Consider the following 26030-nt stretch of genomic DNA (forward strand, 5'->3'; position numbering starts at 1 on the left):
ACCGCACGCGCGTGGCATCCTCATTGGCATAGAGAAATTGAGGCAGCCGAATAGGACATGGAAATGGATTGAATTTGCACACCCACAAATTGTGCGGAGCGGTAATGGAGCCGTAATGAGAGGGTGGGTTAGCAGAGGGGCCCAGGTGTCAAAACTGGGCCCGCTATTTACGTGTTTGGGGACACGCGAATCGATCCACACCGAAATAACGAACGCAACGCAGTAACGAGCACATCCGTCCGTTTCAATTCGTTAAACCTGAATTGTCTTTGCATTACGGGGAGCGTTTCTGTGTGTGTGTATCTGAACAATAAAAAAGTGAAATCATCCCGCCTTTCCACTGCTACTTGCGAGCAGAGCAACGCAAAAAAATGGTACATACGCTATCGCTGGGAAGGATTGCCGAAACGCAAGGTGTACCACACAGGAAGGATAACCATTTACGATTTCAATTGGTCGTACGGTGGTTGCTGGTTTGGGAAAGAGTTGGAAAAGGGAAGAGACAACAACGAGGAAAAAACGAAGCTCGAAGGAAAACATAGCACATCCCCAAGTTTCGGGGTTATCGAGTGAAAATATTTACTTTGCCACCTGACCTGCGGAGATGTCCCAGGGTCGTACCGGCCAACCGGCGCTGGCTACGTTGGTGCCGGTTGCTTTACGGCATTTTTCCGAGCGAGAAAAGCAGAACGAGAGAACGAGGATCAAATTAAGTTTTATAACTAAACTTACGTCAGTCCGGCTGCGGCTACACGGAAGCAAACGGAAGGTGTGTGTGTGTGTGCGTGCGGCCTCTATTTGCTTAAGCATGTTTTGTTCCACAGGCCTTATTTTTCCAACCGGATGAGCTTTGCCCCCCCCCTCCCCCCCTCTCGTACGGAACTTCCTTTTTCGAGGTATTTTTCCGATCGTACTCCCCCCACACGTTCAGATCGCTTATCGCAAATGGTTTGGTGTTTTTCCTCCCTTTATTCTTGCTGCTTTATTTTCTCTTCCCTTTCGGAAGGGCATCACCGAAGGAAAAGGCCCAAAGATGTGAGGGAAATATTTATCCTTTTTATTTGTTGCGGGCCCAATTTTCCTCTTTTTTCCTATCATCACTCTTTTTGCAGGGGGAAAACTCTTTTCTATTTCGCCCCAGTTTGTGTGCTGGCTGGTTTGGGAAGTGAAAATGGGTTCCAGGGAAAAAGTTTGGTCGGTTTTATCGCTCTTTGTCGATTGAGTGTGCGTGTGTGCGTTCGATCTTCCGGACCGGAGTTGAATCCTAATTGATTTAATGAACTACCCTACACAGTACCCTTGGCTGCATCCAGCTGTGTGCCCGAGCCGTATTGTTCAGCTGGGCAGGTCTCATCATTTTCACCCCAATCGGGATCATCCCTTCAGAGGAGGATGGAACAACGATCCGATGCTAGAAATCACCAGTGGACACACACACTGTACATCCATTCCGACCAATGGATGGCGTTTTGGGCGAACGATTTATTGGTCTAGTTTTATTCCTATTCTCTGTGTCCTTTGTGTTCTTTGTATTGGCAGGGAAGAAAGCATTGGGTGTGAAGGTTAGTTTGATAAGTTGTTTTTTTAAAATAGAAAAGAATTTTGAAAAGCATCATTATATTCTTTAAGCTAAATTTACGTGTGCTTGTAACATTTGGGATAAAATCATTTTACTTTGCAAAAGTTTCTGGTGGGACCACAAAAACATTTAATATTATGAGCTAATGCTGCAAACAAAATCAAACAATTCAAACAGATAAAGCAGGTCACATGGATAACAATTGAGTCGTCGACATTGAGGTTCGATGAGATCACTGAAATATTTAATACATTTAGTTTCGGATTTCTCAAACAGCTTTATCGAAAAAATCGTCCAAAATGGGCCTTTTCCCTTTCAATATACCTCAAACCTGCATGCATCAACTGTATCTAATCTATCATGCGTCTCCAGCTCTCCCCACAACCAAACCGACCCGGATCATATCCTCCGTATCAAAAACTAGTTTCTGCCGACTTAATAACAAGCTCTTGGGTAAACTTTTGTCGTCCAAGCATATGATGCGGAGAGAAAACAAATCTATTTGCACGATGAGAAAGCACGTCCCTTGCTTGCCGTACCCCCATACCCAGCGCCAGCCGTTCCCCAACCGCTCGATCGATTGAAACGTAGCAGCTCGCAGATGTTCCGGCATTCGCTTACTTGCTTTTCACCATCATCGTTTATTAACATCCACCCGCGTAATGGTATCTAATGGCACGCACAATTGCGAGCGTTGGACGTCTACAAACGTTCCAGCGTTCACCGTTTGGTGTTGGAGCAAAAAGTTACCGTAAGGAAATCAGGCCAGGTTTCACCTACCACCTTGAAACGTATGGCGCACCCAGGGCTTTGGTTGGGAGGAAGAAGAATGAGGAGTGGAGAAAAAAAGTAAACAGGAAGGAACAACAACAAAAAAACAGTAGACTCGTCGCGGTTGGGCCCATTCCGGTATCGGGACACGCGCGACGTTGCGCGAAGGAAACGCAAAAATGGTGCAACTAACGAACTGGAAAGCAGAAAACAATCATTTCCTTTTGTGTCAAAATTTTCTTCAACCATTTATGCGCCATCAAGCACATGGGGGAAAGTGAAGGCGGGAGGTTACTGGGGGTTTCCCAGGGCGTGTGCTTCATTGGGTGATTTGCGTGTTTTTTTTTTTGGGTTTGGTATTTTTATGTGGTTGTGGCGTCCGTGTGTGTGTGTGTTTGGAGTTCTCTCTGATTGCTGGATATACCGATGGAAAGTCACGTGCCGAGTCTATGAGCTTCGCCTTTTTCTGACGTGGATATCCATTTTTCTTGCCTTCTTCTGCTGATGTCCTAACGCTTGGTTTTACTTAGCCTTCTCGAACCAGTGCTTATGGTATCACTGGGAGTATTAGGTAGGCCATTAAGTGTGGTGGGGTTTTTTTGCAGTATTTTATGTGCTGGGCAACATAATTTAAGACCTATTCGATTTATTTCGTTTACTGTAGATCAGATCAATGTACATCATACGATGTTCTGAGAATTTGAAGCTTCAATCTTGTATCAAACTTGCGTACACGATTGTCTGATTTTAAAACTTCCAACAAGATAATATCTACAAGTTGTTGAACACATTCGCTAGAAATACTTAAACTTTTATGATAACAATAACTTCAAAATAAAAACTTTCTTCGAAAACAAACACAACTTCTGGACCAACCCAATAATTTGACTCCCGTCGAGATTCGAGATACCCATGAACAACAAAAACAAACACCTAGCACGGTCCTGGAGCTAATGGAGCCTCCCATAGCATAGACAAATGTCAAAAGAATGCTGTGAGAAGTTGGCGGCAAGTGCGGTGACTGCCGTTTTTGTTTGAGTACATCGTACAGTCAGTTGTAGCAATTCGGGCTGCCCAGATCTTGGAACGGGAAAGATTGATGTGAAACGAATCTTGACGATGTGGGAGGGTGGGGGGGGGGGCGAGTTTTCCGGGAGTGTAAGCCTCAAGCCCAACTTGACTAAGTACCGGGAATGTGCACATCCGCTTGTGAGTGAACTTAACTTATGAATTTGCCGGGTGTACTTGGAAGCCTAGTAATGGCAAAAGTAACGATATCATAGAGCTCTACGGTGTGAGCTGAAGATCGACGCTGTAAGTATGGGTTTTTGGGAGGTGTGTGTGTGTGTGGGGGCTGGAGTAGCTTAACAATTTTGGGGAGGCCAATTACGGACGTAACTTTTCAACGAGCATAATGATGATGGGAAGATGAAGATTTTCAGCGCAATGCTATGCTTGGTAGTTTTGGCAGTTCTTCTTACACAATCTCTCCGCAAGCACACACACATACATTAAATACATGCGTGCACAGGAAGGGAGCGAGTGGCTTTCGCTAGTTACATCCTCAACATAAAACTATAAAACGCACTTTCGCCTACGATAATATTGACTTTGAAGAATGCAATTTTGTTGCAGCCAAGTGCTAACCATTAAAATAAGCATTGACTTGGTGGTGGCCTTGCGGATGCGGCTCTGTGCTCTGGGGGTGGATGAGCATCCAAAATAGAAACGCCCGCCCCATCCCGCACGGGAAATGGTTGGATAATGCCGAAACCATCAATCTGCATGTCGAACATCGGATTCGGGGCGTAGTAATGTTTATTTATCCGGCATCCTGCCTATCCTCGGTTCCTCGGAGCTCCATCGGTGTCTGCAGTCGAATTCCCAAGTACATTAATATTCTTCCTGCTTCCTTCCGTCGCACCGTTTGGTGAGGAAAAATAACACGGAACATCCTCGAACCGAACTCCGGCTCGAACAAAACGCGGCTCAGTTCAACACGCCAAACCAAGCGTATCATCGAACTTGTACACACCGAGCTTCCGACCGTGCGGAGATGAAATCCACTTTGACAAATGTCAACACTCTGCCCGAGCAAACCCAGCGAATTCCACCCCCTAACCCTGCTTCCCCTTTTATGCGCCATTCGATCAGTTTATCCTCGAGCGTCGAGAACAGATCAGCAGAGGCTAGAAATGGGCATGAAGCGGAGCTCTGCCCTCCACTTGCTAACTCATTCCTCTGCCAGTCTATATAAATCTACATCTATTTATTGTTCCGGGTTCACTCCCCCCCCGGAAGCGCCCTTTTGGGAGCGAGCGCATTCGGGGTGTGCAAAATTCGTGACGGACAAATAATAGTTCGCGGTTGTTGTAGGCGCGATCGTGCTGCAGCGGCTGCTGCTGCTGCGACTTTCTCGAGCGCAAAATAAATATGTACATAAATCAGCCTTCGACAACAGCAGCATCGGTGCGCGGAAAGGTGGTTGTTGTTGTGAGCGTCTTGATGCTGTAAACGACATGCTGATGATGACGATATTTCTTTTGTAACACCCCTTTTTTTCCTGGCCACCGTGTGCTCTCGTGCACGGTTCTGTATAATGAGAAACTTTCAAACAAAGCGCGATCATAAATATCATGTTATTGGATTACTTACAAAAGTTGAACAAATGTTGGATACAAGAAAACTGCGCACTACAAACGAGCCCAGTTATGTTGTAATAGAGATGCTTACGATGCGTGGTTCTTTTTATTGCTGCCAAAATAATTTTCTTTGAAGATATTTCGTAGGTGGAAGGCTGTTTTGTTACTTCTGTACAGCTAGAGGATATACGCATTGGATAATATAATTAAAGTAAATTGAGATAGACTCTATGGCTTCCTTGATCGAAACTTACATTATTCGGTTGAAATTGAAGGATCTTTTTTTGTAGTCTGTACAGGCTGTTTCGAGGTCTTAATACTTGATTTTCTTACCCTCACCTTCTGTCACTAAGTAAAATGATGCTGGTAAAATAATAATAATGCTTTAAAGACCTCTACAATCATTTTGGCCGGGCTAGTACAGTTAGTTTTAGAGGATAATGCTGCTAGCTAGCAAGACTATAGCGCACTAAAATTAACAATTGATTTCCACCCGACAATTCATCAACTTAAATTTTTTTTAAGACAGCTCTTATGACGAGTCTTCTATCTGCCTAGTCGCATGTTCATTGAATTATTGGTTTATTCATTCCGTATGGTCTTGAAAAACGAAAAAAAATACAATCCAGGTCTATTATTTTCATAGAATTTTATATGTCCTGAAGTGTTTTCTATAAAATGTTAATAGAATCGAGACAGAAATTGTAGGATAAAACTCTTTAAGTGCTCTGAATATTATCGATACATCTACTTGAATTTAAAAAAAGCAAACTAAGTATCATACTTGAATAGTATATCCCTTCAAATGTTAAGACATTTTGTCTTGCGGAAAGCCTCATTTATTATCCTACCATATACTCATCGACGACGGGTGTTGTTTCCGGGCCCATTATCCTTCCACTACAGACAGATGACAGAGCGTTGTAAATGGAAGCACGGAAACTCACCACTTTTAACCCGGCGAAGAAGCGGTTATAGATAGAGTTATCGATTCGACCTCGAGGCTCGGTTGGTTGCGTAATCGCAGCTTAAAAAAGCCGTTGACTGTTTTGAGCCAGACCGGGAAAACCTAAAATTATTCCACCACCCCAGCCTATTGCTTTCGGAAGTGTGGTTAGCGCGGGTGGGGGGGGAGGGAAAAAGGGGCTCCACCCGGGGCAACAGTTTTCATCGAATTGAGCAGATGACGGAAGCACGCACCATCAGCCGAGATGACGAGGACGGTTCGACGCAATGCCGGGGTTCCGCGGTTGGTTGGATGTTGATTTTAAGATAATTAATTTATAATCCTTTCCGGAAGCCCTCAACCATCCCATCTCCGCAAGCTCATTCAACCATTGAGTGTGCGTGTGTGTGTGGCTCAAGTTTGGCAGTTAAATTTTGGCCACCCACCGAAACCTGCACGCTGTGGAATCGGGGCCAGCCAAACAACACAACACATAATTGACCGCAGATTCAAATTGCTTTCGTGAACCATTAGTCGGTCGCGGTCCCAACGATTCCCGGTCGCGCAATAGGCAATCGAAAGTAGCGCGGTGTGCTGGAAAATGTGCTGTGCACTGGTGTGTGTGTGTGTGTGTGGAAAAAGCTTTTCACCTCCCAAAAAGCCCTTGCACTTGAAGCTGTGCTCGAGAGTCAACCAAACAGCCCGATGGAACAATATATCTGTTCAAATTTATTTTATAACCACTTCAATACGGTTCGCAATTGCCGCATGAGCGTTCGTTGTTGTAGCTTTTGTAGCTTCATATTTGCTATCCGAATTGCTATCTTCAATATTTGCGCAAACGTACACACACACACACAAACGCACACGCACGCACCCTCCCAGCGAATCCATTCGAATGGCTGGTCCCGCAAAAATACGGCACCACTTCTCATGAAACGCCGGCATTTTCATTTAAAATCCCGAAACGAAACGAGTTTGAGATTAAGCTTCGCCAGTGTTAGTTGTGTGTGTGGGTTTTTTTTTCGAAATGCTTTCTAGTTTGTTGCAAAGAATTTTTAACCACTTCACAAATCCTAACGCGGTGCGAAAAGCTCACGCAAACTGCTGTGGATGCGTGCTGCCTGGCACCCAACCCAACCGACAGACAGATCGGGTGCTGTGGGAAATTAGAAACGCAGAAAACAATTGCACCCAACCGATTGGTGCCACCGCACGATGAATAATATCTGTGTAAAAGGGGGGACGCACACACACGCACCCAACCACACTAAAAATGAAACAGACTGCAGCTGCATTCGACACCGGTGCACTTTTATTGATGGCAATATTTCATTGTGAAACCCGGCGTAACTTTGACTCTGCCCCGCTATTGTACTAAACCGATATGGAGTGGTGCTCGATTCTATTCATCCGTTTTCTTTTTTATTGTCATACTTTCCATTAGAAAAAGGGGGAAAAGCTTGCGCCGTGTTTTTGTCCCAATACGTCGCAATATTGTTCCCTTTGTTATTGCACAACCATGTTTGTTTTTAAATTGGTTTCCCGTCGGTCTGTTAAGGGTTTTTTTTTTTGGGGCAATTGGAGTCCCGAGAGCCGGTTCCCGAAGTTAACAGTTGATTTAAAAGCAGAACCGGATGTGGTTACGCTTCATCGCGTTACAGAATGAATTGCAGCGATGACACGCTTTCTAGGACTATGTCTCTTCCCTCTGTGTGTTTGTGCGGTTTAAACGTTTTTCCTTTTTTTGTGGTTAAAAAAGTCCAACGAACACAAATCTGACACCACTTTGATGAACTGGTGCGGGTTGAATTGTGACAGCTGTGCTTTGTGGATGGTTAGATAGGGATTTTTGTATTCTCTGTGCAAGCCGTCGTCCCTCCTTCTATTGCCTCATTGCCGTGGAGTGTAGCTGAAAATGGAACCCTGCCCCCGCCGGGCAACCAATTGGCAGTGGGACGGGTTGCGGATTGGGAAAATTTGTGAAACGCCGATAATCAATCATCAGGCATTGTTTGCCACGAATAGAGCACTGGAATGAAATTGATTGGCTCTCCGTTGCTGCTGCTGTTGCGCTGTGGTTTTGTGTTGTGGAACATTATAGTACGCTTCCCAGAGGCAGGGCTTCTTGTTTCAAAGGCTTGAAATCATTCCCATTACGATTCATATTCACTCGGTTATTCAATTAGAATTTGGGAGTAGTTTGAGTACTGATGGTATGTTTTAATTAATGTCTTGCAAAGGTTTTAAAAACTTTATCGAGCGATACGCTAAATTGTTTAAGAAAAATAGATTTAACCATAATGAAATTTAACCATTAATGCATCGCTACTCGATCTTTAACTTGTATGGTCTTGTCCAAGAAGCTTTTTCCAAGGGAGCCTAGTCCACCTAGCCACCTAGTCCGAGGGGCTTAATGCAAGGGGCGTTGTTCAAGGGTACTTCCAAATCCAAGAGGATTGCTCCCAGTGGTCTGTTCCAAGGGGCCTGATCTAAGAGGCCCGGTCGAAGGGACCTGCTCCATGAGGCCTAGGCCAAGGAGCCTAGTCCAAGGGACCTAGTTCAAAGGGGCTAGTCGAAGAGGTCTACTTTAAGGGACCTGGTCAAAGAAGTCTGCTCCAAGGGGCCTAGCCCAAGAGGCCTGTTAGATGGTACCTGCTCCAAGGAACCTAGTCCAAAGGGCGTGAATCAAGAGATTAATTGCAAGGAGCCCAATCAAAAGGGCCAAGTCTAAGCGGCTAAGGGCTTCAAGAAGACTACAATTTTAATGCTTGTTTAATAAATTCTAGAATGCTACAAAATGGCCACTCAAATATTCTTAAATATTGAGCTCATAAAACATATGTTTCTAAGTAATAAATCCATTGAGAACCTGGTAGAAAAACGATAAAAAAATCAAAAATCTTTGCGTAATTTATCCTGCTCTTTAAACTTCATTCAAACCTCATTACTTTTGCTTGGTAAACAAATCATTCACAGTTAATAATTTTGCTCAAAGCACAATCACCCTTCCATCGCTGACCCGACTCTTCGCAAGCGGGCAACGAGTGCTGATTATTACTTTTGCTGCTCACCGAAGCCATTCGAAAGCAATCAATCATCTGATTGATGCTCGCTCGGGGGTAGTTCCTGGGAAATCTCTGAAACACGTGAACGATAGCTCGGTTCGATCCATCATTTGCTCCCTGGTAAATCCACTCCACGCTGCAGCGCATCATGTCCCGATGCCCCACACAGTCGTTTCGTAACCGATCTCGACGCTCGTAGTAATGAGAGAAAAATGTGCATCATCGGTTCATCATCCTTGCGCCCGGTCTCCAGACCGACAGCCCCAAGGCGATGATCGGTGTCGATTTGTGAAACGAGAGCTAAATATAGTGCAGTTTCATTGTGTTAGCAATGGTGATGATGCAACAGCCGATCCGCCTGCCGTCGTTCCCTCCATTGGGAAGCGAGAGAGAACTCATCGCTCCCACACACACACACACACACACCGAGCTGACGCATGGACCCGTGAAGTTCCACTACCGATGTCTTTTGTCCTTGTGCAGATTGCAGCACAAGGCCCCATCGGTCCCATCCCACCGATCCGCCGATCGTTTTAAAATGACTGAAATGACAGCTCGTTACGGTTCGCGCAGCACCCATACAGTGTGCCACGAGTGTATCCTAGCAACGATGCAGCGATCACGAGTCCCGAAAGCATCCACCGGGGGTAGTTTGTTGTGGTTTCGGTTCGTTGTGAGAGAAAGTGAGAGAGAAACGGCTCGGGAATTGGATGCTGCGAGCAAACAACTCTCCAGCAGTGTACGGGCAAAGCAGCAGCTTGCCGATACCTGTGTGAGAAACGAATTGGCTCTCGGTTGCATTGTTGCATGCACACAATGGCTGTGCATCCCTTTTAGCTCGGTGCATTTTCAAACGCAAGGTAACGGCGGGCAAGAAGAGGCGGGAAGGCGGTGTGGTGCATTACGTGCAGTAGGGCGAAAAGTAGGACACCCGTCACAATGCGCTCAAGATAGTATTGGTTGATGGGCAGGCTGTGTGCAAGCTGGGTTTTTTTAGTTTTGGTTTGGTTTGTCTCTTTCGGGCGGGAAAAAATTCACCCAAGCAAACCTGACAGCTCTTTCTGTTGAGCTAATTGTGCACGGAAAATGTAGAGCAACGGGATAGCCATTCGGAATGCTGTTTGACATTTGTTGACGGACTTTTTCCCAGCGAAGACGCAACAATAAGCCCGATTGGTTGAGATGCAGAAAATATGCTACTTTACGTTTTGCAGTTGAGTAAAGCATAAATATTTCTATGTTCAATGTATATAAACTTTGTTTAAAATATAAATGCTTCTTAATGTATGCAACATTATACATAATTTATTCAAGACCAATTTTCAACAACGTGAAAAAAATCAAATATCTTCTTCGCGAACAAGAAAAATATGAAATCGACTATCGATGTTTGCCGGAAAAATTAAAAATGCAATGAAAAATCCTTCAGTTTTTAGTTCATCATCTTATTTAAATGAGAATCGTCGTATTTATTTTGAAAATCTGGGATAGGGCTTAAAAGAAAGTTTGAAAATAGAAAGAATATTAAAATTACTTCAGTAAAAACTAAACTAAACAGAATGAGAAAGTAATAAGAAAAGCATATTGTATAATAAGAGCATATTCTATTTAATAGAACAATAATTTAAAGCTTGAAAAATAAAGAGATAGAAACCATAAATGTATTATCTTCAAAATTTAGCTTTATACTGAATAACCTTCAGCTTGATTTGTTTCAGAAACAATCATAACACATATAGATCTTTTGAATAAGCTTACCTCATTCCGATCATAATATTAAAACCAACTTCTCCATATGTTTCAATCAACGGCAAGTTTACGTTACGATTGTCATTGATTCACATGAGCCGATAGCTCAAACCACATACACCAGACACGTGCTCAAACACAAAGATAGCTACGTCCTCCGAACAGAGGATGTCACTTGAAGCGAAGGTGTTTAAATATAGAACCGCCGATGACATGTCCTTTCTCATTGTCACTGGTCTCGTCAGGCTTTTCCAATGGTGTTGGTCATCTGTTTTTTTATGTGCCACCCCCTTCAGTAAAGGGAATAGGCCTATAAATATAGCACACACATATACAAACACAGCCAAGCTGTCCCGTCCTAGAATAACTCATCGACCGTGATCGATCGGAAAGCGTACGGGAAAAAGTGGTCGCTGACCGTCAGTGCACACCGAACGGCGAACGTTCACATGGTGGTCACGGCCTACGACAAGGCTGGTGCGCATTCAGGTGGTTTTGCACTTCAGTCCAATCGCAAATCATCGCTCGCAGCGGAAACAATTCAATTACAGTGCCCGGTTTAGCGCTGATTATTACCTTGGCCGTGGAACAAATTTTGATCGTGCGTGTACAATGTAGGTCGCAAACCGTGCTACCGTGATTTAGCGCTCGCAACAGAACCATGTAGCCAGCAAGCTCATTACAATAGTGTGCGTGAGATATTCGACCGCTCAGGGATTCATTTGCGGGCCAATACCATTTGTGCTTTCAAAGTGACAGTTGGGCGGGAAAGGAATAAAAAAGGAAAAGCGTATGGATTCCACAACATTATTTCCATCATAATATGTGCTACACCCGCTCTTTTCCTGCCCTTCCGTAGACGGCGCGGTAGGCGCTTCTTTTATGGCGCTGTGTGCGTGACGGATCGTTTCACTCGTTTCGGAAAAAAAGGGGGGCAAATTTGTGTGCGAGCAACAGTACAGGACATCGGACGAAAAGCTAGCGACACGAGCGAAATCTCTGTGTATGTGTGGGTGGGTTTCGGTGTGAATGTGTGCGAGACGGCGAGCGAGAGAACAACCTCCACAGCATTCGAACGCTCTGTACCGCATTCTGTTCGGTGTTGGTGAGGGTCGTTGTTTCTTTGCCATTTGATTCCTTTTTTCCTTCCTTTACTGGTGTGTTGGTGTGTTGGTGTGTTTTAGAGCCTTCAAGAGGCCATACTAGTGACACGAAAACGCATTTCCTCTCGAGCCGCTTCCGCTTTTGGCGTCGGTTGGTGCGTGAATGTGCGTGCCGTAGTGTCGTGGTAGTACGCACGCTGCGTTGCGTTATTTGCAACTTTTCCGGCAGGCAAACTGGATCCACTGGAAGCGTTTAGCACAAGAAGCTTTGAAGGAAGTGTAACAAACGAAACGCCGTTGCCTGGTAAGAAGAGTAACCTTGCCAACAAAACTCGGCCTGTGACAGGTCTAAGTTCGCACTAGGCGTTCGCTGTCAGTGCGTGCCAGTTTTCGGTAAATTTATTGTCTTCCATCCGTGTGTGCCGTGTGTGTCTGTGTGTGTGTGTGTGCTGTGCGTGCGTGACCTAGAAGCTAAAAAGTGTCCCCATTCGGGCTGTGTGCGTCGGTCGGTACGAGTTCCGGTGATTGGAAAGGACAATGAAAAAGTGTTTCGGAAAGTTCGCCAGCTTTTCCCGCCCGAGGCAACGGTCCTAGCGTTGAGGGAACGCTCAGTTCAGCGACCGCCAACGAGCGTCCCCGGAGCGACCGCCAGCGTAGCCGTTCACTGCCAGCAGGAAGCCGCACAAAAGTAAATCAATTTTATCAAGCCATCATTATGACCCACATTGCTCGGTACCGACGGGACGATAAATTTTTCCTTTTTTTAGCTTTTTCCTAACGCTAGCTTTATGCTTTCGCTTAGCCACAAGAGTTAATCAGTTGATAAAAATGCACCGTGTGTCGTGCTGGAGTCGTGACATCATTTCGTGTACCGTACCGAACGGACAAATAAGGTCTTTAAACTCTTTGCACACGTTTTCGGGAGGCTTACTTGGCTCATTACTCCGATACGCTGTACACACAGCGTACATTTACTCCGGTTACTCCTCACAATCACAGATACTTTGCCACGAGTTGTCCCACACTCACTCACACACACACGTGCGGAGAGTGCAGAATTTGTCCTATACCATCACAACACAATGCCCTTTTGCAACACAATGTGCTGTGCTTCGGTTTTCGTACACTACCATATCAAGCCACGTGATTTTTCCGACACTAGCATCTCGGGGAGCATGTTGCATCTGTCCTTGTGTTGGTGTTCACGCTGATGCTCCGCTCTCGGCGCTTTGTATGTGGCCGAAATGTTCAGTGGTGTGGTGGTTGCCTATCAGCACTGCACCAAGCAGCATAAGCCCCGTACATCGTTACACACACCTGCAAAAGCACGTGAGCGGATTCGAGATGAATATCGGGCCATTTTACGAGACACAGTCGGGTGCGCCCGGTTGTGCTCTCCCTGTGACCTGACAACCACATGCTCTATCAAAACAGAGCAATCACTGGCGCACTGGTGATGGATTCTGTCCGTTAAAAATTGTTACTAAAGTCGGCTTTATTCGGCGATATTGTGAAACGAATGGGGAATGGTGCTTTAGTTTTGTTGAAAATAAATTCCCTTCAAGCTAAAGGTGTTGGCTCGTTATGTTTTTATCTCTCAATGAGTTAACCATAACCATTTTGTTAATAGGTTTTGAAAAAAACCGTTAAAAGTTTGTTGTGATGGAGGCGCCTGGTAGTTCACGTCTCGCAGGGATAAAACTCTTTCGTATCAATACAAATGAGCGGGATAAGGTGAAATATCAGGGATGAAATGCCTTGGTATTTTTTGTGATTTTTTTTTTTACATTTATATTTCGTCAGCACATGCGGTGCTGACAATACGGCTTTAAACCATCATAATTAATAAATAAATAAATAAAATAATACAAATGAGCTGTTTCAATTTGAATAAAGGTTGTTAAACAAGATTTTTCAATGGAACTGATTGATAAAATGATTTAATTTTTGTGAGATAAAATAATATTCAATAATGAAATATTTTATCAACAACGATGTGACCATGGAGGCGCCTGGTCATTCATTGCCTTAGCAATAAGTGCCATTTATTTTGTGTTCGTGTTACAAAACATTTCCAAACGACGTAGTTTGGCAGCAAAGCCATAGCCACACTGGACCTTTTATTCTTCAAATGGCTAAGCCATTTTATGAACCTCATCTAGATTTTTTCCCTTCTATGAATTTTGAATTACTCAGAGGTACGTCCAAATCGTCCTTCATAAAAAAAATATGAATTACTTTGTCACGTAATCATTAGCCATTATTCAAAATACAAATGGTAAAAAACTCAACATCTGTATTATTCAAAAATATGTCAACAAATTAGACGTAAAACATTTTATTTTCATTTTGTTCAAAGCAACTTTTTCCATGTTGCAAAACGTAAGACCCTTAAGCTATTACAAAAAGGAACAGAAATTCATAGAAAATTTGACTTTCAATAATAAAATTCCCGCGAAAACGACAGAAATCTCATAATTTCATTTTTAACAAATATTTACTGATCACATTTACTAATGGAGGCGCATGGTGTTTTATGGACTTTAATGTTTATTAATATAAATGCAATTTTATTTCTTTTTAAACAAACGTAATGTCAAAAAATGTTTGGTCCTAGGCCTTCCTTATCGTGAGCGGTGCTTATGAATCACTCATTTATAAATAGCTCATCTGTTTCGTAACGATGACAGCTTGGATGAACAAAATGTCACAATATGCAAACCTTTTTTTCCGGCACTTACTCCATCAATCTCTCTTTCTCTCTCTCTCCCTCTCTGCCTCTCACTTCCACCTTGTACGTCCCATAATTGCATCAAACTTTGCTGAAAGCGCCAACAAATACCATTCAGTTCGTCCCTTTTTTTGGCCCGTTCGCGGGAAGCTGCTTAACTGTTAACGCTCGCTCGCATGCAACTTCTCCCATCGGATTGGATTTGCTGCATTTGTGAAACACTCAATGTAAGCGCCAACGGGTGTGCACCAACACACGGACGCTCGTGCCTAGACCAGCACCGAAGCTGGTGCTGTGCTATTTTGCAACAACTAGGTGAGCTTTTGCGCAGTAGAGAGATGCCAGCTTTGCATGGATATGTTTTCCACGTTGGAAATTATTTTTCCGAATCCTTCACAGCGAAATGAAAAGAAGGTTTCAGATCAAATTTTGCGAGGCGGGTTCTGCGAAACCCTTCCTTGGCGGGCGAACCGATTCCAAAAGTACCAGATATGCTTGCATCTATTACGCTGAAATGAAAACTAAATATCATGTTACAAACCTTGACGGGTAGCTGGCAATGATAACGCAATAGAGGACATAAAAAAATATTGGCGAAAGAAACCGAACGAATCAAATCACCTCCCTGCTCAACAACGGCTGACCCCACTATCCTGTCATTGATCTCTCGAACTTCTCCAGTGCGTGCGTGTGTACGACCCGAGATAAGATCGAAACGTTTGCAATATGTTTCTATCAAAAGTTATCCGCTCATTCCCCGAAATGGCTTCATCTCTGCTGTGCTCACGGAAGCTTGGGCCCGTCAACCGTTCACTCTCGCGCGTACTCATGTTTGATTGCCGCGAGCATCACCTGTCAATAAACTCACACGTTCGGGCGAGCTCTCTCACTCACGCAACATTTCAGCCGTTACAAGTTTGAGATAAAATTTCTGGGATAAAAATTGCAGACTCACAGCACGCAAAACAGCCACGAGCTCGCGGCGTAGCGTATAGCGTCCCGAAGTAACCTTGGTCGAATGCCTGAGCGATGCTGAGAGCTTCTCAGGCGTTCCTGCGAGTGCAAGGACATTCGGTAAAAGATACGCGCCCGTGAGATGTAGCACTGGTCTCGCTGAGCAATGTGTGAGTGCAACAAAAGGCACACGAAAGCTCAAGGTAAAGAAAGGACAGATGTCAGATTGGTGCTGATGCTGACTAGCTTCCCAACACTTTGCGTCCCTGAGAGCTTCGTGAAGGCAGGCTCACCGAGAGACATAGCTATATCTCTTCCATTCTGCCCACCGCTTTCTTAATAGCTAAATGCGAGCAAGCTTTCTCCCGAGAGAGCCCGCACGAACGCGAGAGAAAGAGCGTGAGCTTGTTTTTCCAGCGAATAAGGGCGTCATGTCATCATAACCGTGAATCAACTTCTCCAAAAACCACCTTTTTCAAACGTTTAGTTTTATAGCGGCCCTCCTGCAGTAGCCTATGCGAGCCCGTACGCACGGTCCGCTGTCCGGTTCTCGGTTCTCTTGCCAGGCTACAGACAAAAACACACCAGCACTGACTGTGTGTGCTGCCAGTGCCAAGGCCCTGTTGTGACTCCTCGCGGTGTGATTCCCTCCACGAAATCTGCAACAAACCGACAAACAAAACCGAAGAATAAAAAAAAAAAACCAGCACACTCAAAGTTAATCTCCCTCTATCGCCTCTATCGGTTCGTACAGTGCCGTGCCGTGTTGTCTGTGTTTCATCTTTTGTACGTACCCTGCCCATACTGGCAACGCACATTGAAGCGTTTTCTGTGCGTGTTGTTCGATCGTGTCACAAACGTGAAAACACGGGTTTCGGTCCCGGTCCCGGAGAAAAAAAGCGCTTCCGAACCAGCAGGGCCATTTCACGTGCCAGTCAAACGTAGCGACTAGTGACGTAGTGTGCGTAGTGTTACGGCAGCCCAAGCAGCCAAACTACCAAGGCGCCCATCCTTCGCGCGGATGCTGAAAACATCCTGTGAAGGCCACGGAAAATTGTGACACACACAGGAAAGAGCGGAACACAAAAAAAAAGAACGGCAAACAACACACAGACACACACACACACACATATACCGATTCATACTGTCTGCGTCCGCGGTTCCTGCGTGTAGCCGCGTGTGGTGTCGTGTCGTCAACGCTATCAACAAACAGCAACCACCAAATAGGGGGTCCGCCTTGCTGGTGCTGTGTTTGTTGCAAAACTTCACCTTCGAAGGTGGCCAAAGGACAACGTTCCTTCCCAATCGGAGTAGCTTTTCCAGCTGGTACGATACCTTGTGCAAAAGTAACGCTTGCGTTCCGCCTGAGAGTGAAAAGAGCACCTTGCTTTGACACGCCATCGATGGCGGGTGGTGAAAATATAATTAAGATCTGCTCTAGGTTTTTTTTCTTGTAAGGTCTCAAAGTGTTTGCTGTTGACATTGTTGGACTAGTGCGCGCAGCAATTGTGACGCGATGACGACAACCGCGAGGGCTTGAGCGTTATTTTACTACACAAAAACAACAAACACGCACAACACACACACAAGCACAGAAGTACCCTGGAACACGCACTGTTGTTCGCACCTTCCCTCTCTGTGTGTGTGTGTGTGTGTGCGGTAATCAGTTTACATAATTGTGCTCGACCCGAATGAAACACCAATTTTGCTAACGTCACCTAGGTCGCACCAGCGTCCACTTCGCGTCCGAAAGGGTACTTGGTTGGATGTTAACGCGGCGATGACAGCACAGTAGTGCACCGTTGCATTGCGGTTTGTGCGCGCCTGCCGTGTGGGTGTGTGTTTCTATAAGTGTGTGTGTGTGTGTGTGTGTGTGGTCTGCAGCCTTGACGACTGTGGCAGCCACCCAAGAGTTTCACCGCGAGGCGTATGATAACGAAGGATAATTATGTGACTGACGACGTCACTAACGAAAACCTGTTCACAGCTTACAATGGTGCCCGACCAGCCAAGTGTCTGCATGAAGTCTCTAGGGTGTGCACCAGCAGTGTCAAGTCAAGAAACCGCGCAAGGAATATAATAAACCTCATCAGCATCCAGCATTCCGTGCGGAGCATCAAGTGATTTTGCAAACACCAATGTGGTGATGATTCTATTGGTATTCATTTTGTTTTTCGTTCACACAGTGTAGAGTTACAGCTCATCATAGGTCACGACGATATTGACCAGCGTGAGCATGTTACAGAGAAAGCGTGGCGTTAATGACAGTGTTCAATTTTCGTACGTGCCACGGTTGCAATGCGCTCGCCATCGAGACATTGCCATTGTCCGCTGTGAGTGCTAGGTGTAAAAGATGTCCTTTTGGATCACAGCCGCTCAAGTGTAGCCAGTGGTGTGAGTGCTTTGTCTGATATCTTCTACCTTTATCCGCTGAAGTAAAAGGGGTGTCCCCATAACAACGACACACCTTCACGCCTGCCAAACGATGCCAAAGCCTTTTTTGTGGGGCTCGCTGTAAAAAGGCTCTAGTGTAAGGGTGTGTGTGTGTGTGATTGTGAGCATCCTATTGGCGTTGTTGGCGGTGGTGTGAGTGGCTCAAATTTCGAAGGCCAAACCGAACCGAGTGTAGTGCGATTGTTCAAACCAGTTAACAAAAGCGTGCTATGACATGAGCAGCAGTGGCAGTGAAGAGATTCTCGCACCCAACCGCACACCGCATCCGTACGTACATCCGTTGCATCATCCCGCAGGACCCTTTGCCACGGTACGGGCAGACACGGCCATCCCTCGGCACGGTTGGCAGGCAGGCGCAGCACACGAACGCAGCACCGGTGGAGGCCTTTGGCGCGGACCGTTACGCCGCGGCACGTTGTTTAAAGCTACTACACCGCCTTACGCACCGAACCGTTGCTCATTCTGGCAGCGTTACAGCAATACACCTCCACGGATCAGCAGCAGCAGCAGCAGCAGCAACAGCAGCCACAAGATTCGGCCACCGTTTGTAACGGGTCGGCGGTCGATAACGGGCGGGCACTCTACAGCGAACAGCACCACCAGCAACACCCACCGGGCAAGTCACCCAACACCCTACTGCTACACTGTTGCTGCGTGATCGTACAAATTACTCCCGTAGCGCCCGGCCGCAGCCACGTGACAACGACGGCGTCGGCCAAAAAGCCCACCATAGGTGACGATGGTGGTGGTGGTGGAGGAAGCGGCGGAGGAGGAGGAGCGAGCGGTCGGACGCCGGTCTGTCGCTGCAACACGCAGTATAAGCTACAGGATCTGAAAGCTCTCACCTCACAAAAACAGCAGAAGCAGCAAAGTTTAGCCTCCTCCAATGTTCAGTCGTCCTCCACCAGTGCCATCAACGCCATCGGAACTGCTCCTCTGCAGGGTATCCTGTCAAAGTCATCCACCACTGGCCATAGGCAACATCAGCCACTCCAACAGCAGCACTCCTCCCAATCGCTCGCTTACTCCAGCTCGACGGGTCAGCAGCAGCTACCGCCACCACCACCACCGCGCCAAAGTCAGGAGCTTACGAACGAGGAACTGATCAAGTTCCTGCAGCAGATCAATGCGGACATCAAGTGGATTGAGCAGCTGCAGCAGTACAAGTACGAGATCGAAAAGTCCACCTCGACCGACAAGACGAACGCACGGAACATTAACAAACCGACCGTTGCCCCTGTCCAGCTACCTCTCGCCAATGGGCACCTCGGGAAGCCCAAGTCGGAACCGATGCTACCCTCGGTGGCAGCCGCTGGAGCTGGGCCCTGTACGGGTGCCATCTCCAAAACGGAATTCTTCGACCGTAACCTCAAGCAGAGACATTCATCGCGCTCCGTCGATGCTAGCACTGCTCGGCGAGATGAGGAAGAGTACGGGAAGGAAGGTGCGGGCGGCAACGGACATCAGCGTCACTCGTCCGGTCCGAGTGATCTGCAGCTGCTCAAATCTGACATCTCCGAGTGGTTGCTCAATTTGCCCCTGAAGAAGAGTGTAGAGTTTCTGCAAAAGGCTAAGAACGCTCAGCTCAAGTACGAGAAAGAACAAGAGCTTCAGATGCAGCTGCAGCAGTTGGCGAAGAAACCGCTGCAGCGCCAAATGTCGGGTGGAGCATCCGAGCGGGGTGTATCTCAGCAACAACAGCAGCAGCAGCCACCACCGGCAGAGATCGCTCTAACGCGTGACGACATACTCGAGTGGCTCAAGAAGCAGCAGATCTTCAGCAAGGTGAACGAAGAAACGAGTGCCACGAAGAAATGTAAGGATAAGGAGGAACTCACCCTACACCACTACGATCCTTCGAGATCGGGTCGAAGTGCACTGCCCGGTGCTCCCATGCCAGGTACGAGTTCGTCCACAGCCAAGCTGCTGAAGCGCCACTCGCTCGGTCCGAACGAAGAATTCTTCCACAAGCAAACGACTACCGACTGGATCCAGTACCCGCTGCGTCAGCTCAAGAAGCACACCTTCGATCCAACGCAGTCCAGCTGCACGGACGTTCGGCGCAAGGAAGTCCGCACGGACCATGGGCACCGGGAGCGCAAACTACGCCACTCGGCCAGCGAGGTAGTGACATCGTCTCAGTCCGACCTACCGATCCACTCGCAATCCCAAGCGCGCGTAGCACCGCAAAAGCCCGAACGAACCTTCCGCTATCACTCGCGCGATCGAGCACCAGCACACGTAAGCACCACCACCAGCACGGTACGGCAACACTCGATGCCACAGATCCCGTTCCATCAGCAACAGCAACACCACTTCCAGTATCCCGCTTCGCAGCTGCAGCAGCCACAACCGTCGACATCGACATTCGTGCCTCAGGCGCCGAGCAAGCCCGCCAAGAAGGAGCGCTCCCGGCGGCACCGGACGCAGCGTTCTGCCACCGTCGGCGATATCAACCAGTTCAACAAGCCCACGGTGGGAACGACGTACCATAAGGGTGGAGGGCTCGGCGGGAGTTCCATGCCACACGGAAGCTCCCATGCCCGGTCCGCCGAACGAAGTGCCTCGCTGACGCGCTGTGCCGATCCCAGCTGTTCGGTGATGTCACTGTGTGACGATCCGAACTGTTACATGTTTGGTGGGGGGGAGAGTATGGCCACTACGGCCGCTCCCACCACCAGCTACTACGATACGCCCCGGTGTGCCTCGCTGCCCCGTGTGCTCCCCAAAAGCACGCCCAAGTGCGGACCGATGTGCTACGAGTGTAACAACAAGTGCAACTCGCTGCCCCGCTGTACCGATGCGCGCTGTCAGATCGGTGCCACACCGATCGGTGGCCCGTCCGCCAAGGCGAAGAGCAACTCACTGCCAAGAAATGCCGAGAACTACATGTACCCGCCGCAACCGTCACACCAACCGCTCCCACAGCCGGCCCTGCGCGGTGCCGGGCGGCTGTCGCGCGAAGAAAGCCGCTGCTCACTGCCCCGTTCGTCCTTCAAGTCGTCGAAAAAGCGGTCCGCGTCCGCGTCCGGGTCCGGGTCGAACGGTTCCAAGCTGACAAAGTCGCTGTCCGCGGCGTCACTGAATTCACGCCGCCGCCGGCACAAAACGGTACACTTTGGGGAAAATTTGCTGCGCGAGGTGTGCCAAAACCGGAAGCTGATCCAACCGCTGCAGGAAACACCGTCCGGGTCGGCTCCGTTGCAGCCGAACATACAGATGCTGTACAACTTTGTCGAGGGTGTGCTCAGTGCCTGGGTGGACGATGAGGACGATCCGAACAAGTCCGGGCCGGAATCGGAACCGGAACGGGGTGCCATACTGAAGCCGATGCACCGATGCAATCGGGCCCGGTTCCAAACGATACGGCGCGTTGTGAACGAGGCGGCCGAGCTGAAGGGTTCGTCCAAGCTTGGGAACTCGCGGTACCGGCATCGACATTGGCGCGGTACGGCCAAGGACTGCAACGAGCGGTTTCTTCGCAAGGTAGTGTGTTGCTTTTTTGTTTTGAGGCTCCGATATTCCAGATATTCAGGCGATCAGTGAGGCTTGCCAAAGAATTTTTTTTTTCCAGGGTTGTCCAGAAGGTACAAAAAACTATATTGAGATTGTCTGCGATTAGGTATCTCCATTATCCCGATTTTTCCAACGCTCTAAAATTTTTGAATTCAAGTTGCGCTATCGGTAGGACGGCCCGAATTTCGTTAGCTCCTAATGGCTAGAACGCCCTTCTAGGAACGCCCATCTTTATGTAAATGGGACATCGCTCAATATTCGGCCCAGTCTGTGTGCCTGTGTGCCTGTTGGAGAATTCAATTGCGATGCTCTTCCACGAAGGACACACACAACACTGGCACACTGTCGATGCAATCGTACGGAAAGATATGTTATATTTTTATTCCATTTCTTGCATCATTTTCTTTTTCTGCCGCCACTTCAGATTGCAATACGCGAGCGACAGAAGAAAAAACAAACCCAACCCTGGAGGATCCAGATCTGGAACGATGTTCTGCTCAATATCGCTTCGATTGTGCTGTCCATAGTCAGGCCCGCTGCCAAGCTATTTTGTTGTCGCATCAGCCGCATTGCGATAGGTTCGATTCGAGAGCTTTGCAAATATTTTCCCCTTCACATTGCCCCTGCCCCGGAGATCCATCCGGCTCAACTTCCGGTTGATTGTAAAAAGCCAGCAGCACAAAAAAAACAGCCACTCACACACTCACACACACATAATGCTGCCTATTTCTTTACTAGAATTCCTAGGGTCTCTGGCAGGCTTACGGAGCCGCTTGGTTTAAAAATAGTTTAATTCACCCTAATCGTACAAAAATTGCACCACAACTCAATCCCAGCTTGTCTCCCGGTGAGTTGTGACCTTGGTTCTCGGTCGGTCGGAAGGCTTGCCGCGTTTGTGTTCTTTTGCGGGCCGGGCCGACTGACGCTGCCCTTGCCTACGGTATCCATCAGCCGGAGCTCGCCTTTCATTAACTTCGCCGGAAGCTAATTAAGCTTCGACGACCTGGAAAAACCTTGACTGCTGTAACTGCTGCTGCTTCTCTGTGTGTGTGGCTGTTGGCCGGGCCCCCAACGGGTGGTTGGTGGCCCACTGAACGGGTTGAAAAAGGGGTAGGATAAAACCCATCCGTGCCCTGCGGGTGCTCCTATCATGGGTCGGTTGTTTGTGTAAGGCACGCTACAAACAAACAAAAAAAAACAAGAAACCCAAGAACCATTACCTTCGTCTGCTTGGCGATGTAATGGGAGACAGATTTCTGTAACGAAACATTTTCGCATCCTGTTTTCTAATCAAGAAACCCAGTTCTGCCACTGCTTTTTTTGTCGCAATGTCTCACGGGACCAAGCTAAACCTCGCGAGGATCGAACTGTCGAAGGCTCGTTATATTTTACGTACTTGTATCCAGGCTCTCTTTTTGTGTTTTGTTTTCATCCTCACAAATCGGCCGTGTGTGTGTGCTTGTGCACGAAAAACTCCACGGCGAAAATCGTTGATCCATCGCTATCGCCTCCCTGGGTGGGGGGTCGATAATTTGAGCATGGGCCACGCCACGTTAAATCGCGTTCCAAACAGGCGCTGCGAGTGCGTTTTCCCGATTTTCGCTACCAAGCTTCCCCCCTCCCAATAGCTCGCGGCAGACGCGTGGCTTTGGCAAGTGGAACTATCAAACTCCGAACCACGCCAAGCTACGTCATACGCTTCACCGTGGTACGGCGCATGCACACGGTGGCCTCCGTTTTCGTAGCGATGACGTAGATCGACTGCTGGTGCCGTACGGGAAAAACAGGAGAAAGAGAAATCGGCCATGCTACAGCAAAGCTGACACTGCCCTATCTCACACCGACGAGACAACGCTCTGGCTATCTCGGTTTCGGTTGCTCGGGTGACCGAGGGTAACGGGACTGGGTTGAACCGGGCAGTCGTCCTCCCTTTTCAAAACTAAAGTGTTGCATCACACGGCTAGTGAACCTGGTGGTACATTGTACGATGAACACACTACGGTCCCACCACCGAGACGTGTTCGCATAATGTACACATTTATCTCGACACCAGAACCGTGACACTGGAACTCTCCCATCCCCCCCTCACAACTAGCCTACCTCCCTCTCACCCTCAACCTCGTTCCCGTTCCATTGTGTACGGGAAATGCGGACAACAGGCGCGTCTGCTACGATGCGTTTTGCTGACTTTTCCGGTTTCTCATCCTGCCGGTGGTCCGTGGTAAAACAGGAAACGAGCTACTACTGCTACTACCTTCGGGCGGGTAGTGTCCGTCCGTTGGTCTTGCTGGTCACTCTAGGCTAGCTGGCAGGTTGCCTGCCCGCCTTCCTGATGCAACTGCACAGTGGGAGTTCAGTTTATAATGCCTCGTTATAAATGTTTCGGACGTACAGTTAGCTGGATGGTTGAGAACTTGCCTTTGAAAGTGTAAAACATGTGTTAACACGTCAGTTTTCCAATTATATATTGTTGGATGGTTTCGCGTCAGCTGAAAGAGTTCCGAGATTAACTTCAGCTCCAGTTGGTCATATGAATTGAATCGAATAGATTTAACAATCTTTCCAATATTCTAAATTCCAATTTTTTTAAGAACTTTTACTTTTAGGTCACTTATTTCCCTTTCTTACCTCCAAAAATCTAGAACTGTAGAGTGGGAATCTATTCTATAAATACATGAGAGAAATTACCTTAATTCTGATTTTAAAACCAAAGACCACCAGGCTTTCCCACTGTCCAATTGGAGAGATTTTTAAGGTCACCGTTGCTGTTTTCCTAATTTCTGTATCACCGTGATTCACGGTTAGCTGTTGCACAGTTGCATCATTTGCATGAGATTCATTCCCTGTGAAATAGTTTGACCATCCAAGGCGAGACACCCAACTGCCGAAGGGAGAAGCAATGCCACTCCACTCCAGTGCCGCCGCCACTCCTCCCAAACTTCACTGACTTTTTGTCGGTGGAACGATTTTACAACGTTTTACCAACCAATGGGAAGACCGTCCGCATCGGGAGCAAGGCCAAGAGTTGGCCTCGCTTACAGGCGTTGGCTTTGGGGTTTCGATTCCGGTTGTTTGGCTCCGGATCGGTTCTTCTTGTTTTGGATGTGTTTTTACTGGGCCGGCTGCCCCTTTTGCTGGAACGTGCGCGTAAGCGTGCCTCAGCGTGTCTAATTGTAATTCGGAATTCAAATGAGTTTCGGGCACGGCAGCTGGGCAAAAGGCCCGACGCTTCGACGGATGCTGGACCTCCACGTGCCTCCATTCTCCTTGGCTCGGAGGGCACTCGAAGGACTCTGGCCCGGGTACGGATATACGGATATATGCAATGTTTTGTGAAACTTTGTGGCGGTGAAGCAGTGCTGAGCAGTGGCAGAACGCGCACGGAAGGAATGGAAATTAGAAGTCGTTCCGAAAACGGCTGCTGATTACATTTCCGATTGGAATTTTACGCTCTCCAGATCAAACAGCTGTCGAGCGTGTTGGAATAATTTCTAATGAGTACGCGCGTCGAGTGGGCAACGCTTCGTACACACCATGCTACCGATGTTACGTGATTCCTTGGAAACTTCAGTTCTGTGCTTAGCTATTTCCGTCCATTCCGTAATCACTTAGCCAGGGCTGAGCCGATGCTGGCGAAAGCATGACTGAGCATGATGGAAAATGTTTCCTGCTATGAATTAATTCATCCACACCGACTTTGTTGTGGATCCCTTTTCTTCCCCCTCCTCCGGCATCGATATTCTTCCCATCGTTATCGAACCGATTCGAGCGATTCTGTTGCTGCTCTATGTGCTCAATGTTTTGAATTTGATTAGCTTCGATTATGTTTCGGGCGGGGGGCTCGTAGAATCGCTGACCCGTTGCAATTAGAATTTTTCGCCGGGGAAAAACTTCTGACGCACATCTTTGAGACATCCAAATTATCACTCCACTAGTGTAGCGTAATGTGACCGTAGAGCCATTTACTAATTATACACTTTTCTCTCTTTCTCTTTCCCTTTCTCTCTCTCTCTCTCTTTTCTCCCGCTTTGTTGCTCCTCTAGGTAGGTGATGGTACTCGATGTTCGACCTCCGCGAGGTCGGGCTCCGCACTTGTTAATTAGATTTAAAGATTCGATAAGGTAACGTAGCCCCATTCCCGTAGCCCCGATTCTAATCCTACGCTGCGTAATGCAATTACGATCGAAAATTGGGCACCGGGCGAAAAACCCATCATCGCCCACAGCCATCGTCGACCACTGACCTCGTCGGAAGTGAGGATGATAAATCCGGGCTCTTGGATTCGATTCGAACGAGGGGCGAAAGATGGAGAGCCAGACAGCAGGAAGGGAAGAAACCCCAACGCTTCCAGCTAACTGCGCCAAGCGCGAATTGGCGAATTGAATCATATTGACGATCGAAATTTGATTCCCACATCGTAATAATCGGCCCCCGAGGTTGCGCATTCCTCATCAGGTGGCTGGGTTTTTTTTTGCTATCCTGGCTCCGATGCTTTGGGTTTCATTTTTGGTGTGCCG

General features: G+C 47.5%; 1 protein-coding gene across 7 annotated transcripts in view; it reads left to right on the top strand.

The window, feature by feature from the left end:
• Nucleotides 1-26030, top strand: part of LOC118514360 — a 90016-nt gene that overhangs the window by 16424 nt on the left and 47562 nt on the right. For 3 of the 7 annotated variants that reach the window (XM_036061182.1, XM_036061184.1, XM_036061183.1), the window contains exon 1: nt 18424-21483. The exons of the other annotated variants lie outside the window; for them this stretch is intronic. In XM_036061182.1, coding sequence (XP_035917075.1) covers nt 19288-21483 — 2196 coding nt within the window. In that variant the 5' untranslated portion in view covers nt 18424-19287. Of the gene's footprint in view, nt 1-18423; nt 21484-26030 lie in introns of those variants that run through there. 7 annotated transcript variants of the gene reach the window in all.

This window comes from Anopheles stephensi, chromosome 3, assembly GCF_013141755.1.
Source record: "Anopheles stephensi strain Indian chromosome 3, UCI_ANSTEP_V1.0, whole genome shotgun sequence".
NCBI classification, from domain to species: domain Eukaryota; kingdom Metazoa; phylum Arthropoda; class Insecta; order Diptera; family Culicidae; genus Anopheles; species Anopheles stephensi.